Below are 20098 nucleotides of genomic sequence, written 5' to 3'. Positions count from 1 at the left end.
GTTAAGTAATTGATCTGAAGAGTTAAAATTAATATTTGCACATTTAAAATATCATCTAGTAGTATTTTCCAGTCTAGAATTAATAGTTTTACTTCTTGCCAAGTGTTATTTTTTATTATTTTCAGTGCTGTTACTTTATACTCGAAATGCTTTGTACTTTGAGATATTCTCATTGAGGTAATATAACCTAGTATTTTTTTGGCATTTAATAAAAATTGGTTGAATAAATGATTTAATTTTATTAGATATAACTTTATTATGTAACAGTTAATTTTTTGCAGTATAGTGAAATCATGGATTTAGATACTAAGTCAGAATACTTGCTTCAATAATTCTGAAGTGTCTTAATTTCTTTTTTTTTCTCCTTTATTGATGGGAGTGAGGGCACATTTTCTTTTCAGTACTGGTGAATTATGACCTTCATGATTGCATGCTCAGTTCAACAGCAGTAAATGATTTGATTTAAAGTTTGGGAAAGAAAAAAATGTAGGTAGAATGTAGACTTTTCCCTTGTTAATGTAACCAGAGAGGTTTCTTTTATTAATGCAAATTCATGAGGCATTACTTTAACAGTGTTGAAACCTGAAAACACATTCCCCTGACATTCAGTAGTGTTGCTTTTACCTTTCATATTCTTTCCGGTTAAGTTGTACCTTGCCTTTACAGGAAGATTGTTTATTAAATGCAGTCCACGGGGTCGCAAAGAGTTGGACATGACTTAGTGACTGAACAGCAAGTATTAAGCACTATTAAAATGTTATGTATCACTGTACTTTATATTTACAGAGACTTTAGCAATTTTATAAGTGTTTCAAAATTGTTACCTTCTAGATATTTTCTAAGTGAGTCAGTGATGTTGATATAATTCATTAATCACTGGGTACAGTTATGCTTAATTGTTGCTCTATGCTCTTCGTATAAGATTGTACAGCATTCATAACCAACTTCAAAATTGATATCTCCTTCTAGATATTTTCTAATTCTGAGTCAATGACTTTGATATTAGTTGATTAATAAATCTCTGGGGACAGTTATGCTTAACTATTGCTCTACTCTCTTCATGTAAGATTGTTCAGCATTCATAACCAAATTCTAAAATGAAACCACAAGAAAATTCAAGTTCTCATGAGAATTTGATAGAACTGTAAAGATGAAAAGTGAAACCTAGTAGTTTTTCATGGGTCTGCTTCATGGTTATTTTTTCAAGATTTGGCCATGTGTTCTATGTTATTTTACATGAGTGGTTAAGGACAAAGCTAAAATAGATTTTCTGTATTCAAGTTTTTTTTTTTTAATTTGGCTGAAAGAAGATTAAAATAATACTTAAAATTTTAAGTTCTTGCCTTTGCTACAGTGGACTCTGGCTTTTTTTTTCCTCATGAAAATACTGTTTTACTTTGATATAGTGCATCAGATGTATGATCTCATTTGATCCTCACAGTACCCTTGAAAGAAATACCTGTATTTTGAAGGTGATAGATCAGATTTAGTTATTAAAGACCTTGCCCAATATGACTTTGATAGCAAATGACAGAATCAGTTTCTTTCTTATCTCTTCATTCTTTATTTTTCACATCTTCCATAGTATTCATCTTCATCTGCATTTTGTTTAAGGTGTCTAATAAACCCAAAATAAACCCATTAGCTACTCAGAATTTATAAGTCAAATCCAAATAAAAGAAGGACCCAAAAGAGAATATAAAACCAGCACCTTGGTTTGGGAAAACTTGCCTTTGATATATGCATTTGAGAGACATCCTAATTCAATATATGGTACCAAGTGGATAATTTGAGAGGCAGTGTAATCCAGGAGTTAAGAGAATGAACTTTGGAACCAGACTGCTTGGGTTTAAGTTTTAGATTTGTCATTTACTCTGTCACTTTGGGCAAGTTACCTCACATCTCTGTGCTTTGGTTTTTTCTTCTGTAAAATGGGATGACAGTAGCACCATATCTCTGAGGTACATGTGAATGATGCATATGTGTAAAGGCATTTAATAACAGTATCTGGCACATTGTAAGTATCAATAAATGTTGCCTGCTCAATTCTTCAGAAAGTTTTTCGAATGAGAATTTCTTTTTGTGCCTTTTTATGATTTCCAAAATGTGTATGTTAAACTTCTTAAACTTTCATAGCTTTTAAAATTCATTTTTTTCCATTTATTTTTATTAGTTGGAGGCTAACTGCTATACAATATTGTAGTGGTTTTTGTCATACATTGACATGAATTAGCCATGGATTTACATGTATTCCCCATCCCGATCCTCCAAAATTAATTTTTAAAAGCAATATAAAGCAACAGAATAAACACTGTACAAAATAAAAGAAGTAGCATGAATGCCAGGCAATAACAATACAAATTTTAAAAATGGAAAAAAATGAATGTCTCAATATAAGAATTTTTTGAGGCATATGTGGCTTTCCTTATGAGATATATTGCTTGATTCCAGAATGGACTATTTGAGATAGTCAGATTTACAATATTAAGTTAATGTTTAATATAAAAAACACTCCAGAAATCAAGGACTGATGTACCTTAGAGGTGCTTCCAGATAGTGATATCTCATATTTTAGGTGCAAGACATCTACTTTCTTTTTTTTTTTTTCCCAGTGAATAAGACTTGGAATTAATTTTGTTTTCATTGCTTGCTTTTCATATCTTTAAAATAGTACCAGTTCCTCCCTATCATGCAGTGAAACCAGGAGAGGGAATGAACTTGTTTATAATATATTTAACAGTTGTACTTGGTTATCTCCAGTTATGACAAGGATTGGCAAACTATGGCTTTCAGGCCAGATTAGTAATAACATGATGTTCACATTTCAGTGTCCATAAATAAAGTTTTATTGGAACATAGTCACACTTATTTGTTTACATATTGTCTGTGCTGCTCTTGTGCTATGCCATCAGACTTGAGTAATTGCAGCAAAGACCATATGGTCTGCAAAGCTTAAAATTATTATTTGTCCCTTGGCAGAAAGTTTGCTGACCTCTGATTTATGACAGCCTCAAAAGAATGGTTTCAGTGCAACTTTCTGTAATAGATCTAAGAGATTGTAATTAAAATGATACATTATGAACCATATTTTCAGCTTGATTTTTCTTAGTGTTATATTCTCATGGAATTTGAATTCACATGAGAAATTTTGGTGAGATTTACACTGATATACAGAAAATGTACTCTGGTCAGATGTGCTGTGTATGTGTATTTCCCTCATACAGGCCTTCTAAAATTTAATCAAACTGAAAAAGTTTCCTGTGGACTTCATAAACTTATAAGAACTGACTTATATAGTACATTCATTAGAAATTGTTTCATTTAAATTTCTTTAGAACTTCTAGAATGACTAGGGATTTTGAATTTTCAGGCACCTGCGATGGCTTCTTTCTCTGCTTGAAGTTTGTAGTCTTACTACATGCTGTGGAATTAAATATTAAGGAAATATATTTTAAATAAATGGTCAAGGAAAATACATATGACACTGTATGTTTTGTATATAATGGATCTCTTCTAATGCCTTTTCATTGTTGTCCTATGCTGCTTTCTGACCGTACAGTGTAAGGTTCTATTAGAAAATCAACCAAAACCTAAGCCCCCCTGCCCTCTAGGACTGTTCTTATTAGACAGTAACCTAAACATGTGTGAATTAAGTAGTTAAGTAAATTAGTATTATTAAAAGTTTAATCATGGAATTGAGGTTTTGAGGAGAGCGAGGAATATCTCCGGAGCTTCAGAGTTTTAACTGGTTGCAGGAGGACTGGAAGAGAATCCCTCTGCCAATGCAGGAGACGCAAGAGATGTGGGTTCCATCCCTGGCTCGGGAAGATCCCCTGGAGAAGGAAATGGCAACCCACTTCAGTATTCTTGCCTGGAAAATTCTGTGGACAGAGGAGCCGGGCAGGCTACAGTCCTTGGAGCTGCAAAGAGACGTGACTGTGTGCATGCGCGCGCGTGAGGACTGGATAGGAGCTGAATGCACACATAGGGACCCCTCATAGAATTCAGTCATTTAATTGACTGAATGCAAAGTCCAGGCCAAAGTTTCAAAGTGAGGTTGATACGGAAAAAAGTGTTCACTTTCTGTTACGATAAAATAGACACCATCTTGCTACAGCTTGTATGTCATAAATCTTTAGTGAATATTGTATAACCTAAACTGGATGTGTTTTCTTCAAATGACCAGAATGCCAAATTATTAGAGAAGTAAAGTTCCATGTTATGGTATTTTGAGATAGTTTTCAATTTTGTTTTAAGCACTGAAATAATTTTGAATCTTAGTTGTCATTAGAGGTTTTGAAATTCCTTGGAACTTGTATCCCTTTTAAGATAATTTGCTTCTGAATAAACTTTAAAAATTTTTATTAATATTTCTCCTAATTGTAGAACATTCTAGAGTAGCCTGCTTTTGAGTATAATTTATTCAAATCATTTATTTAATTTTAATGGCTTTTTTAACTTGAAAAATGATGTGACTTCTAATTAAAAGTTCTACCAAGCTCATTTGAAGTAATATCAGTCATTTTTCATGGCTTGAATATTTTTAAATGCTTGAGTTTTTGTTTTAATTTAAAAAAATTCATTCATAAAGCTTAATGAAAGGAGAGTTAGTTTGGAATAAATATTTGAAGAGAGAAATTGTTCTTTAATGACAGTGTTATTAGAGGAATACTGTTTGGCCTGGATTATTATGGTTAAACTGTCTTGGCATTTTACTGATTTGTTTGTAAAATGATATTGTCTAGTGTGTATTTAAATCATAAGAAAATGAGTGAAAAATTCTCAGTTCTTGTTGATAAGAATGGGGGAAGATGGGGAAGTTTAGAAATGTTCCAAATAAGCAGAGATAATTAAGTGTAGGCAAGGATTTTTTCTTCATGAAAACTTAATTTTATATAACTTTTAAGAAAATGACAACACAAAAAAAACCCATCTAACTTATTTTCTTCTCTGTTCAGAAGAAAACTCAAGGATTAAGAGTACTTTTATATATTTTGAAAATGACTCAATTTACAATTTGTAATTGACTTTTTGAAATCTGTATTGTATTTGCATTAAGGTTTATAAATTTCGTGTCTTACACTACTACATATTTAGTTGTAGAAAAATTGAGTCCACTTATAGACATTTCAACCATCTAAGCTAATATAGTAAAATTTTTACTTGACTGTACAATTGAAGATTTTCATTACTTTTACATTTCTGTTAATAACTGGGGGTGGCTTATTAATGAACTGTTGCAGAGTAGAAGAATACTTGTGTCCTCTGCTCCTCCGAGTGGCCTGTCCTTGATTAAGTGGGTTGCTCCCGTGATATTTGTTAAATGACTAAAAGTGCTTGCATAGTAGATTGAGAATTCACTGTAGGGAAGATGCAGTCTATTTCAAGATAATCTTGAATCAAATCATTGTGAAAGTTTAAAGGTACTGAGTCAAAAGTGCTTGCATAGTAGATTGAGAATTCACTGTAGGGAGGATGCAGTCTATTTCAAGATAATCTTGAATCAAATCATTGTGAAAGTTTAAAGGTACTGAGTCTCTAACCTGTTTTTGAAAACCAACTTGTATATCTGGGGTATATGACTGTAACAAAATACTAAAAATTGATTAGTGGTATACTGTTAAATTTTGTATTTCTCCAGGCATACTTGTTAATCACACTTCATATTTTCTGAAGAACCAATGTTAAATCTTAATTGCTTACAAAATGTGTTTGTTTAGGTGAATTTGATGATGTAAGTTTTGATTTTCAGATACATCTTGTGTTAAGTATTAAACATAGGTTATTAAAGAAGGTTGTGCTAATCTTGTTTGAAAATATCAGATTTTACGGAACATTCCCAGTATAATAATAGATGATCACATCTGTTTTGATAAGATTGTCAGATTATTTCATCATTTGTTTATAGGCGTATTCTACATTCTAAAGGGGAGTTAAGTGAAGATAGACATAAACAGTATGAAGAATTTGCTATGTCTTATCAAAAGCTATTGGCAAATTCTCAATCCTTAGCAGACCTTTTGGATGAAAATATGCCAGATCTTCCTCAAGATAAACCAACACCAGAAGGTAAGATATCCTTAAAAATAAACACTGTGATTTTTTTTTTTAGTAAGCACTAATCACTTCTATCTCTCTAGTCTTCTCAGATGTATATTATTGAAATTGGATGTTTTGAAATGCCTTTAAAATTTTTTTAATGAAGTAGTATTAAGACCTAATAAAAACCTTGGAAAGCTACTTAAAATGCCTCTCTGAATGGAAAAGTCTTTGTGCTTAGAGCAGTGAAGCCTAACTCATAATGATATGATGGGTTTCTTTAGGTTCTTTTGTAATAGATATCTTTAGATTGTATCTAACAGGGCCTGTCTTAAACCGTATTTGGGACTATATAAAGATTTATGGTATTTCTCAGGTAATAAGGTGGATTGGACCTTTGGGATACTAATATTTCTATGTTTATTTTTATTTTTAATTTAGTTGTTTTGAATGGTGTATTATCATAAATTGTTACTTAGAACTAAAGCCTACCTTGCAGTTTTATAAGATAAACTTAGCATTTTGTAAAATGAGTTATTTCTCATATTATTGCAAAGGTTTTAAACTTCCTTTTTGTTAGGGCTCCTAACCCATTATTGTAATATATTATACCAACTACTTGAGAAGTAAGTTGGTAAATGTTAATACATTATTAATTTTAAAACTATCTGAAAATCCTATTTACATAAAAATCTTCAGAGTGAAGTATTTGTAAAGTGTCCCTTTATAATACAGGAAGGTATTTTGTATTTTACATCCTCAATAAGAAAATATCCATTGTACACTATGAAAACATTTATAGTCCTTCCTTGGTATCTTCAGGGAGCTGGTTCCAGGACCTCTGAGGATGCTCAAGTCCCTCATAAAATGGCTTAGGATTTGCATATAACCTGCACACATCTTCCCATATACATTAAATCATCTGTAGATTACTTATAATACCTACTACAGTATAAATAAATGTAAATGCTATGCAACAAAATTAACAAAATTCTGCCATCATTTTAAAAAGATATTTTCACTTGGTACAGAATTTTAGGGTGAGATTTTTTTTTTCTTTCAGTATTTAAAGATGTTGTTCCACTGTCGTCTATCTTTCATTGTTTGCAGTGAGAAAGCTGCTATCATTCGTATCTTTGTTCTTTTTAATATGATGTGTACTTTTTTTCTGATTGTTTTAAAATATCATTACCACTGATCTTAAAGAACTTAATTATGATACTGGCTTGGTGTGGTTTACTTCACGTTTCTTGTGCTTGGGGTTTGTTGGGCTTCTTGAATCTGGGTTTATAATTATCAAATTTCTCAAATCTTGACCTTATTTCTTCAAATATGTATTCTATTCCTGTCTCCCCTTCTATGGGAATTCAAATACCACTATGTTTGAAGTTGTCTTCTCTGTGCTTTAGTATTTTTTTTCTGCCCTGTTTAGTATTGGTTAGTTTCTATTGCTATGTCTTCCAAATCACTCTTTTTTCCTTTTATGGTATATGATACTCTCATGTAGAGATGTAGAAGCTAGTTATGTTTTCCATGGTCTCCAGTATGCTTAGTGTATCTTCTAGCTTATTGAGAATGTGAAATATAGTTGTAATAACTGTTTTAATGTCCTTGTCTTAGTTATATCATTTATATCACTTCTGCATTTAATTGATTGATTGATTGATTGATCTCTATACCTTTGGTAATTTTTCTACTTTGGTGATATCAATCTTTTAAACATAATCTAATGGGTCAAAGTGATAAATGCTTGTTTTATTTAGCATTATCCTGATTAGTACTGAGGTTAGGATCTTTTCATATACTCTTTGACTTATCTGTTCAGAAGCTTTATCCATTTTTTTCTATTGAGATTTTGGACTTTATTTGCAGAAGCTCTTTATATTATGGATATTAACTCCTTTGTATAAATATTGCCAGTATTGTCTTCTGGTTTGTCCTTTGTTTTTTTTTTTTTTTTTTTTTTTTTTTGGCCACACAGCATAGCTTATGGGATCTTAGTTCCCCAACCAGGGGTTGAACCTGAGCCCTTGGCAGTGAAAGCTCGGAGCCCTGACTGCTGGATTGCCAGGAAATTCCCTGCTCTTATTTATGTTTTTGTTAAAAAGAAATTAAATTTATCAGTCTTTTCTCTTACATTGGTTCAGTGTCCTGTGTTTAAATATGTTTTTTTGTAAGGCATGTAAGTAATGAGTTAGAGAGCCAGTACTTTATTGTTTTTGTCCTGTTCTTCCTAAATGACTTTTAATGAATAATTTTTCTCAGGGTTATTTTTAATCTGCATGATCATTCTCTTATAATTCTAGTTTGGAGGGAAGTACAGTGAGAATAGATAAAATCATGAATGGTCTTGTGATCATGAAGTAGGAAATTGCTTTTAATGTTCTGAGTTTTAAGCATCTATAGTTGTATGCAAATGTAGACTGTGTGTGTGTGTACAAACACATGGTTTTCCACTCCCTACTGAAATATGTATATATGTCTTCATCATTCCTTCCCTTCGTTTCTAGTTATTTATCAGTTGGCCATTTATGGCAGTCTGTTTTATACCAAGTGTAATACCAAAAGGAGGGATGCTTCTTAAGGGTTTATGGTAAGATAAACCATAAACTTGCGAACATAATTGAGATAAAATCATACAGGGTGTTGGGAGTATTAAAAAAAGATGCTTCACGGCGGAGGTGGGACTTCAAGCTAAATGTTTAGGAATTGCCAGGCTTATGTATTTCTTACGTTGGTTTTAAGCTTTGTGAAGATGGGCTTAATATATCAAATAGCTACTTAATCTCATATCAGTTGCTTAAAACTTCAAGAGAAGAGCATGTTTATCCTGTACTTTTCTTTGATCTGTTCTGGTTTAGAGCTTTACTTAAAACAGAATTTGATTTTCTGGTAAAGATGGTTACATGCATAATCAAAAGTGCTTATTGACTGAAGAAGTATCTGTTAATTGAAACATTCAAGATTCATTGGTTTTAATTCCCTGTGATTTATTTTACTGTAGAGCATGGGCCTGGAATTGATATATTTACACCTGGTAAACCTGGAGAATATGACTTAGAAGGTGGTATATGGGAAGATGAAGATGCTCGGAATTTTTACGAGAACCTCATTGATTTGAAAGCTTTTGTTCCAGCCATCTTGTTTAAAGATAATGAAAAAAGTTGTCAGAATAAAGAGTCCAGCAAAGATGATTCCAAAGGTAAATGCTAGAGGACAAATTTTTATATTAAAGTGTTATAAATTTTAGTTTCAAAATAATATTTGTAAAAAAAATTTTTTTACTTACTAGTTTTGTTATATGAACATTAAGTCACTAGATTAAATGAATGACAGAATAATATGGGCATCTTAATTAATTTGAGTCCACTTTATCTAATCAGATTTATTTTCTGCTCAACATTACCACAAATCCTTATGGCCTGTATGTCTCTATTCATCAGTCCATCCATCCATTCATTTCTTCACTGAACAGATGGCATGCACAAAGAAATTATGGTTTTTGTCCTCCATGAGCATAATGTATTTTAAGAATTTAAGCATCAAATTTGCCAAATATAAATGTAGATTCTAAGAAAAATGTTGCAGATTTTGTGAATATTAATTTTTTTGCAAGCAGGATTTCAATATGACTTTTAATTCAGAGATACTGATTCTTTGATTTCAAACAGAGACAAAGGAACCTAAGGATAATAAAGAGGTATCAAGTCCTGATGATTTGGAGCTTGAGTTGGAGAACCTGGAAATTAATGATGATACATTGGAGCTAGAGGGTGGAGATGAAGCTGAAGATCTTACAAAGAAACTTCTTGATGAGCAAGGTAAACACTTTTGCCAAAAATTTTAATTTTTGATAAGTTTTTTAAAAAAATGTTTTATTTATTTTTTGGCTATGCCATGCGACTTGTGGGATGTTAGTTCCCTGACCAGGGATTGAACTCAGGCCCTAGGCAATGAGAATGCAGAGTCCTAACCAATGAATTGCCAGGGAATTCCTAACTTTTGTTTAGCGTTTATACACAAAGCTCTTGCCTGTAAATATGGGTCTTTACTCTTTAATTCCTTGTTTTCCTGTTGTTTCTAGGCCCTCACTTTTTTGGAATTTGATTTGGAACAGAAACACTACATGTCCTATATTATGTGACTACAAACTTTAGTGATAATATAAATCTTAATATTTCTTGCACTTCAGTACTTTTAGCATTGTCCTTAATGTATTTTATTTCTGATATAATCTTTACAATCTTAACATAAATGCATTTGAAAGTTGAGAGATATAAAGACAATTGGTATATCAGTTCATCTGTCACTTTTATCCGTCTTTACTATTGAGTAATGTTTTGTATTTAGCAATAAAAATATCAGTTAATTATTTCCTGAATACTTCTGTCAAGTTTCTTTATTAGTTAGGATTCTTTATTAGTTAGGATTCTTTATTAGGAGAATGCCTTTGTCAGGGTTGCCTTTCTCTGTGGGCTTCATTGTTTCCTACTTCAGATTCTCTAGCTCTCCACGTCTTGGAGGGAGGGAGGCATGGCTGGAGGGTGCCCTCGGCTCAGACCAGCTAGTGACATCTGAGAAAAAGAGGGATTCTCCCCCACTGTCTGTATAAATATCTTGGAAGGAGTTGGCTAGTCCTGTGTCATGCTTGCCTGTGGTGAGAGGAGGAATGGTATCTGTGCTTGGGCGGCACCTTTCCCATCAGAATCCCATGGATTGCCTTTGAGGGCAAGCAGTGATCACACTGTTAATTGAAGACATGGGAAAGTGGATGTTCAACAGATAAAAATAGTAGATCTGCTCTTAAAACTACATGTAACTTATGACTTCTCATGTAAAAGTTTGCCCTTTTATAGTTGATAAAGACTAGTGATTTAGGCTTATGATTCTAAAGATACCCTTTCTTTCAGGGGTAATACCTGAAAAGTGCTTCATTTTTCGTAAGAAAGGTGCTTTAGATTATCTGTGCCTCAGATAACATCTTATTAAAGGCTTTTATTCTTACATTGTCTTTGTATATTTCTGAACCTACTTAAAATCCAATTTCATATTAGAACAAGAGGATGAAGAAGCCAGCACTGGATCTCATCTCAAGCTCATAGTAGATGCTTTCCTCCAGCAATTACCCAACTGTGTCAACCGTGATCTGATAGACAAGGTATGAGTGCCTCTGTGTAACTTTACTCAAAGCACGTAGGATAGCTCAAATTAGGAATGTCTGTGGTTTTTGCAGTTTTGACTGTAGAATGAACCATTTCTTCAAATGGAATCTAATATAGGAATTCAGAATGAACACAGTTGGAGCCAATTTGTAGATACTGTGTTTGGGGGTGGGACGCTCTAGAATCCTGTAGACTTGACACTTCTCCCCTTCACATACTGCCACAGTGTGAAAAATACTGTGTTAGATCAGATGTTTTTAAAGTACTCTCTGTAGATTCCTGGTGTCTTTTCAGGTACTTTCAGGGTGTCTATAAAGTCAAAACTCTTTTCATACTAATACTAGGAGTTTCCCCCCCACCTTTTCACTGTTTTTGACATTTGCAAAAGTGATGATGTGTAAACCTGGCATTTTAATGTGAAGTCAAGCTACATTGGTAGCAGACTCTAATAGTAGCCCTTGTAGTCTTCATTGCTTTGCATTTGCAATTAAGAAACAATGTCACTTTAACTTAAAGATCTCTTTGATGAATCTATAAAAATTAGTGATTTTGTTTCATTTCAACCTCTGAGTACACTTCCTTTTAACTTGATAAAATGAGAAGGATATATAAAGCGTGTCTACTGACTCAAGGTTGCTTTGAGCAAAGCCATTTGTATGATTGAGTTGCGAGCTAAACTGCTGCTTTTTATAGAGAGTACCATTTTTACTTGAAAGAATTGAGGGATGAACCATGGTTATTCAGACTTGGGTATTTAACAGACATTTTTCTAACATGAACAGAATGAGCCTCTCACTTCAAGGGAAACAATTAAAAGTATTTACTGCCAGTAGATAGTAGTTGCCAATTTCCTAATTTTTGTTGAAACCTAGTCCATTATTAGCCATTAAATGTTTTCTTTATTTTTTCTTTTTATTTTTCAAAAAATGTTGACTTAAGAGGTGTGTGTGTCTGTGTGTGTGTGTGTGTGTGACATTTTCTAGTGTTAACCAGTTTTTTTCTGAGTGGATGACCTTTGGGGTTTTCATTATCCTAGTCCACAATTTTTCAGTATTTCATGTGGGTGATTTACTTGAAGGAATTTTAGTGTGCTTTCAGCTTTTCTGTTTGTTATTCTAATTAGCTGTAAAAAGCTTTAATGTTATAGAATATAAATTTTAATAAAATTTATTATACTCCCTTTACAAGCAGAAGAAAAAGTTTAAATTGGTTTTACTGTTGACTAATTCAGTCTTGGTGAATACTTTCAATGTGCGTTTACTGGGTTTGAATCTAATCAACATTAATTGGGTTTTATTTCATCAAAAGTTTTTAGCAAATTGTTTCAGTGAGTGTGTCACTGAAGAGTTGACATCCCTTATAGGGAAATCAGAGAATCTTTGTAGAAAGAAAGAAAAGTGAAATTGCTCAGTTGTGTCGAACTCTTTGCGACCCTGTGGGCTGTTGCCCGCCGGACTCCTCTGTCCATGGGGATTCTCCAGGCAAGAATACTGGAGTGGGTTGCCATTTCCTTCTCCAGGGGATCTTCCCAATCCAGGGATCGAACCTGGGTCTCCCACATTGCAGGCAGACTCTTTACCCTCTGAGCCACCAGAGAATCTTTGTATTTGATCCTCAAATCTACCTAAAGGTTGAGAAATTAATGATAAAATAATTATGTGAAGCTATAGAAGGAAAATACTGGTGATACCCAATAGGGTTATTTGATAATAGTTATTTTCTTTTTAAAGTCATCTTAAATGTTTTCATAAACTATGTATATTGAAAATCTTTAATATTTAAATAATATATATACCTGTATTTTAAAAATACTAATTACTCATAATTTTGTTTTCTAGTGGTTTCTCAGACCATATACTTCTCCCAGCTTTTCTTCTACACTTACATTAGATTTTAGATATATTTATAAAATATTGGACACATTTTTGTTATTAAAATATAGAATAGTGGATTGCTATACTAAATAACAATTATAGTCCTATCTTGTGGTTTCTTTAGTTTATTACTATATGTGATTGTCAACAGTAAACCATTTTAGTTGGTGTTGAAGCACTTAATCTTAAATGTTTCTGGTTATAATCTGTGTCTATCTCTCATACCTGGTTTGTCTTTATTCTTTTTTAATCCTTATTAGCATTAATAATTTTCTTGGTTCCTGGCTTCTTGCTACTTTGTAACTTCTGTCATAAAGCTTTCCTGATATTAACATTGATCTATGAGATCAAAAGCATGGGTTGCACATTTCATGCAATTATTTGCCTAACATGTCACCATAGGTCTTCAATCTACCCACTGGAAGTTCTGTTTTTGGCACTAGATTGCAATTAATGTTTGTGAAATATGTTTTGAGATATATAAGGAAAGAGCTTAAGCTTGATGATGGTTAAAGTTTGGAATATCCTTGTAATACTAGTGTCTTAAAACCATTGTGAACTGTTTAGGAACTGTTAGGAATCCATTTTAGCATACTGTTTTAGTAGGTAAATTGAGTTTTGTTTTGTTTTTTTTTTAAGAAAAAAGTTTGCTTTTTCTCCTTTAGGCAGCGATGGACTTTTGCATGAACATGAACACGAAAGCAAATAGGAAGAAGTTGGTACGGGCGCTCTTTATAGTTCCCAGACAAAGGTAGGTTTAAAAAGAAAAAAGGAAAAGTAATTCTTAGTGTCTTCCTTGTCAATGGAAGTTATTATCATTGTTGTTAGCATATTTTCTAGAACTTAACTTCTCACTGATTTTTGTTCATGAACTCTAGTGGAAATATTCCATCTGACGCTTTCCTGTTATTTTAAGAACAATAGGTACTTAATAATAACTTAATCATTGCTAGAAGCAATTTATTTACAGCTTCTCTGAGGGGAAAAAATAAATAGTATATATATTTTTTTGGAGAGTTTTTATTTTGTGGAAAGATCAGAATAAATTGATTGTATCTAGTTCTTAAGTGTTGTGTTTAAATGAAAATTTTCAAGGTTTTTTTTGGTCATTATGCTGGTTTGGACTTGAAAGTCACATTGGTGATTTATGTTGCTAGTAATTCAGGAGGTGTATTCTGTTTCATAATGCTGATAGAGAGTTCAAATGCTCTCTTAAACTAAGGTAAAGCCTCTACTTCACCCACATATTTTAGGACCATAGCAGGTCATAGGCTGTTGACTTTAGGAACTTGGAGAAGGTCTACTTCTGTTTATTCAATAGGGAATAATTACAGGATTTTGTTAACTGTTACGATGATTACATACATAACAGGTAATATAGATACTTCCCCCAGAAAGATTCTGTGGAATTTCACTAAAGATTTCTTAAGCAAAATTTTAATTTGATTCATTTGTTGGTCTCTGATTGGTAACATTTCTCAGTGAAACCAAATCACTACTTTTTTCATTTATATTGGTTTTTATCCCTGTCAGCAGCCTTAATATGAGCATTTGGTTTTTCATTTTATTGGGGCAAAGGAGATAGGATGTGCTAAAATGTAATGAGTAGTAATTCATAATTATCTAATTGAGAAAATCTTAGATGAATTACTTTTACTATGTAAAATTATATACTACACTTCATCAAATCTGAGGTGCCATCATTTACGAGGTGCACCATTATTTCATGAACAACTAAGAAAATAATATTGCTGGTTACTTATAAGGTTTCTGATTGTCAGACACATTCTGCTTTCAAACTCAAAATTTCGAATAGTTTTTGCCCTAATATTTTGGACCATTTTTAAAAAGTGGTTCTTTTTTATGTTTGCAGTGGAATGTTTACTTTTTTCTTTTCAACTGTTTATGTGAATGAATAAACACGTAGTAACAATTATCTGAACTTCTAGCTTAGAATGAAGAAAATTAAGCCAAAATAAAAGGCTTTTTTAACAAAAGAATTATGCAGTGATATTGAGTAGTTTATTTATAAAAGAGCATTTTGTCTCCCTCTATCCTCATTCCATCCCACTTCCCTGTCCATGGAGAAGACTGAAAATCTATATATATATACTCTTACTTGGTCTTATGCTAGTTACATTCTTTGTTACTGGATTTGTCTGCCTAGCTCAGCAGTTAGCCGAAAACTAGAAGTAGTTGGAATCTGCTAGAAACAGACTTGAAAGTAGTAGGAAGTGACAGTTTATGGTCTGAGAGGAGAGAAAAAATAAAGATATATATACTTAAAATGCATGGCCTTTTGGAGCCATGAGGAAGAGACCACTTTGTCTTATATATCTGAAATATAAAAATATAATAATTTAGGTTTCTTACAGTCAGCTTGAGTGATCAGGAAAGTTAAAATTATGTTCTAAAATTTATTCCTTCACTAAAGATCTACTCTTACTGTGATTAGTGCTGGAGGTACAGTAGTGAACAAGACAGATTCAACTCTTGTATCCGTGCAGCTTACAGTTTGCAGAGGAAGAGAGAGAATTCCAAGTGCAGTTGACAAGAAGAATCCCAGCGCGCTTTGGAGTATGTAACAGAGGAACTGATTGATTTAGTCTCAGGAGTCAGAGAAGGCTGCCTGGAACAGGGGTCATTTAATCCAGTTCCTGGGAAAGGAGTGAGTGAGGCGAGGAATGGGTGAGGAGAGGAAGTGTTGAGAGCATTTCTGATAGAGGCAACATTGTGTGCAGAGCCAGAGACAGGGAAGGTCACACAGCAGACTACTGCAGAGACCTCTTTCTTGGCTTCCCAGGACATTGTTGTCTAGATTAAGCCGCAGGAGGGAGGCATTTTTACTTCTTTTTTTTCAGCACTGAGCACAATGCCTCACAGACAGAAGGTGATAAACTTGTGTAATATGGTATTTAATGGGCTATTTCTTATCTAGCCCCTTTTCAGCTTCTTCAGTCTTCCCTCTAGCTATTCTTCGTCTTGCAAAATCCCACTCTGTAATAATTTCTTGAAAACCCTTTGCTCTCTACTTGCAAGCCTCTGCTTTCTGCTCTGTCTGGGATATCCTGTTTTTATTTACTGAAAACTTCTGACTTAATCTTGAACTCTTAGGATAAGAATTATCTTCTCTGAACAACCATCCTTATTTTCCTTATGTATATATAGGTGCTCTTTTATAGACTTTCAACATAATGTCTTCACACACATGAAGAATTTGGCACATCACATTAGGCATATTAGTTACAGCCCAATGTTGGTTTGCTGCCTGTATTCCTATGAAACTAAAAATACGGGGCCTTTAAAAGAGGACTAGATCTTTTCATTTTGAACTTCCCCAACATCAAGTATAGTATTTGGTACACAGTAAGTGCTTGAAAATATTTGATGAATTAATATTTGTCATATGCAAATTAAAATTTTTGTTAAAAAATAAGTAAATGCATTCATAGGACTCAAAACACTGAAGGGAAAAACCTTGTGCTAAAAAGTGTCTTTATCCTTGTCTCCGCATCTACTCTCCTCCCAGTAGGAAGCCACTGTCTTGATTATTGTGTATCCTTCCAAAATGTCTTTTGCATGTGCAGGAACATGCCAACATTCTTATATCTTCTGTTTTTTACACAGGAGCAACTTATTGTACTTATTCTTCCAAATTTTACTATTTCACTGAATAGTATCACTTGGAAATCTTTCGTATCAATAGTAAAGACTTCTATTGTTATTTTCTTTTAAATTTAGCAGCAGTTTCCTTTTATGAATGTACTATATTTAATCATTTTGGACATTCCAGTCTTTGCCATTACAAACAATCCCAATTTTGTACTTTTCCTCTTTTTTTTGTACTTTTTGTACTTTTCCTCTTTTTTTTTGTACTTTTGTACTTTATCCTCTTCATTATATTAGCTAGTAGTTTATTCATTTATTTATTTTTCATTATTTTAGTTTTTTTCACACACATGCACGCAAAAACCCAGTTTCTAGATTACCTGTGTGTTCTACTGTTTTGTTATTTTCCTATTGATTATTTTTGGATTTTATCTTTTATTTTCTTCTTTTTTGTTTCATTCATTTTGTTCCTTTTTTGGCATTTAATATATTGCTGTCCTTTTACCTGGTTTTAGCTGTATCTATTAGTTCTGACATGTGATTTCTATTTTTATGTTTTCTAGAAATTCTTCATTTTCTGACTTGGTTAGTAATTCATATTTTTATCATACTATAATTAGAGAATACTGTGTGATTTTTGCTTTTTGAAATTTTAAAAAATTTTATTTGTGGCCTATTACATAGTCAGTTTTCATGAACATTCTCAAGCATATTTGGGGAAAGGGGGTGCCTCCCTCTGTGTGTGGCATTTCCCTCCCCTTCCTGTAAGGGACATGAATCCTAGTGAGTGTCTTTATCTTTCTCTATGGCCAAGAGTCCCTCCTTTGTCCATTTAGTCCATCTAGCCTGAGTTGACGAAAAAAATAGAATGAATTATTTAATAGTTACTTGAGTGCCTATGACTGTGAGGACCCACAGGTTTTATATGTGTGTATATGTGATAGAGAAGTTAGCTGCCTTACCTTGTCTGTATAGTTTGGTTAAGGAAGCATTAAACTAAATAAATCTTAAGAAGGTCTTTACAGTTCTGTTTTTTTTTTTTTTTTTGGTTTAAAAAATAATAGCAACCAGCTTTATTGGGATATAATTCACATAACCATACAGTTCACCACTTTAAAGTATATACAGTTTAGTCTTTTAAATATATTTAACTATCACAATAATAAAAGTTTAAGACATTTTCGTCCTCCTAAAAGAAATGTTACATCCTTTAGCAAGCAGTCCCATTTCCTACCTCCCCATTCTCTCCCGTCCTGCTGCTACTGCTGCTAAGTCACTTCAGTCGTGTCCGACTATGTGCAACCCCGTCCCTGGGATTCTCCAGGCAAGAACACTGGAGTGGGTTGCCATTTCCTTCTCCAATGCATAAAAGTGAAAAGTGAAAGTGAAGTTGCTCAGTCCTGTCCGACCCCATGGACTGCAGCCTACCAGGCTCCTCTGTCCATGGGATTTTCCAGGCAAGAGTACTGGAGTGGGGTGCCACTGCCTTCTCCGCTTCCCTGTCCTAAGAAACCACTAATCTACTTTCAGTTTCTATGGATTTACGTATTCTAGGTATTTCTTATAAGTGAAATCATAAAATATGTGGCCTTTTGCACCTCACTTCTTTGGCTTAGAATGATGTCTTCATGGTTCATCCATGTCATAGCATGTATTAAAAGTTCCTCTTTTTAAGACTGAATAGTATTTCATTCTAGAGCTCTACCACATTTTGTTTACCCATTTGTCAGTTGATGGACGTTTAAGCAGTTTTCACTTTTTAGCTATTAGGAGTGCGTTGTTGTGACTCTATACAAGTTTTTGTGTGAACATACGTTTTCAGTTCTCTTGGGTATATATCTATGAGTGGACTTGTTGTCTTATGGGGTAAATATGTTTATTTTTATTTTTTTAATGTATGTTTAATATTTTTAGTAACTGCTGAACTGTTTGTCACAGTGGCTGCACCATTTTACATTCCCAGTAGCAATGTATGAATGTTCCAGCTTCTCCATATCCTCACCAATACTTTGCTTTTAGCTGTCTTAGTGTGAAGTGGAATGTATCTCATTGTGGTTTTGTTTGCATTTCCCTAATGGCTAATGATTGTGAGCATTTTTTCATGTGCTTATTGGCCATTTGTCTGTCTTCTCTGGAAAGCTGTTCAAATCCTTTGCCTCCTTTTAAATTGTATTATTTGTCTTTTTATTGTACGAGTTCTTTGTGTATTTTTTGTACACATCCCTTATGGGATATAATTTGTAGATGGTTTCTTTCATTCTTTGAGTTCTTTCACTTTCTTAGTATCATTTGAAGGACAAAAGTTTTAAAAATTGATTTATTCCATCTTTACAGTTCTTCAAGTTCTGATCTGAAGTACTGATTTAATTTTCAGTTGTATTCTTCCTTCATTAAATAAATAGTAGTTAAAAATCTTTTTGAAAAGGTTGGACTGTACCTCTTAGCCTGTTAATTTGAAGGAATCCACTGAAATGAAATCTATAGAAATCCCCTTAATTATATATTTATATATTATGCTATAATTAATTTGTAGCATAACTTCACATTTATTTATTTTTTTTTTAAAGTAAGCTACTTTATTATTTTTTTTTCTTTTTTTTTTTTTAATTTTTATTAGTTGGAGGCTAATTACTTTACATCATTACAGTAGTTTTTGTTATACATTGATATGAATTAGCCATGGATTTACATGTATTCCCCATCCCAGTCCCCCCTCCCACCTCCCTCTCCACCCGATCCCTCTGGGTCTTCCCAGTGCACCAGGCCCGAGCACTTGTCTCATGTACCCAACCTGAGCTGGTTATCCGTTTCACCCTAGATAATATACATGTTTCAATGCTGTTCTCCTGAAACATCCCACCCTCTCTTTCTCCCAGAGTCCACAAGTCTGTTCCATACATCTGAGTCTCTTTTTCTGTTTTGCATATAGGGTTATCGTTACCATCTTTCTAAAGTCCATATATATGTGTTAGTATACTGTAATGGTCTTTATCTTTCTGGCTTACTTCGCTCTGTATAATGGGCTCCAGTTTCATCCATCTCATTAGAACTGATTCAAATGAATTCTTTTTAATGGCTGAGTAGTATTCCATGGTGTATATGTACCACAGCTTCCTCATCCATTCGTCTGCTGATGGGCATCTGGGTTGCTTCCATGTCCTGGCTATTATAAACAGTGCTGCGATGAACATTGGGGTGCATGTGGCTCTTTCAGATCTGGTTTCCTTGGTGTGTATGCCCAGAAGTGGGATTGCTGGGTCATATGGCAGTTCTATTTCCAGCTTTTTAAGAAATCTCCACACTGTTTTCCATAGTGGCTGTACTAATTTGCATTCCCACCAACAGTGTAAGAGGGTTCCCTTTTCTCCACACCCTCTCCAGCATTTATTGCTTGTAGACTTTTGGATAGCAGCC

At 33.4% G+C, this 20098-nt stretch overlaps 1 protein-coding gene across 3 annotated transcripts in view; it reads left to right on the top strand.

The window, feature by feature from the left end:
• Nucleotides 1-20098, top strand: part of UPF2 (UPF2 regulator of nonsense mediated mRNA decay) — a 92121-nt gene that overhangs the window by 12695 nt on the left and 59328 nt on the right. For all 3 annotated transcript variants that reach the window (XM_020893135.2, XM_020893120.2, XM_020893130.2), the window contains exons 4-8: nt 5909-6069; nt 9044-9241; nt 9711-9860; nt 11094-11197; nt 13741-13826. In XM_020893135.2, the coding sequence (XP_020748794.1) occupies nt 5909-6069; nt 9044-9241; nt 9711-9860; nt 11094-11197; nt 13741-13826 (699 nt within the window). The remainder of the gene's footprint in view (nt 1-5908; nt 6070-9043; nt 9242-9710; nt 9861-11093; nt 11198-13740; nt 13827-20098) is intronic.

Source organism: Odocoileus virginianus, chromosome 9 (genome assembly GCF_023699985.2).
Source record: "Odocoileus virginianus isolate 20LAN1187 ecotype Illinois chromosome 9, Ovbor_1.2, whole genome shotgun sequence".
NCBI classification, from domain to species: domain Eukaryota; kingdom Metazoa; phylum Chordata; class Mammalia; order Artiodactyla; family Cervidae; genus Odocoileus; species Odocoileus virginianus.
This window is presented reverse-complemented; position numbering and strand designations above follow the sequence as displayed.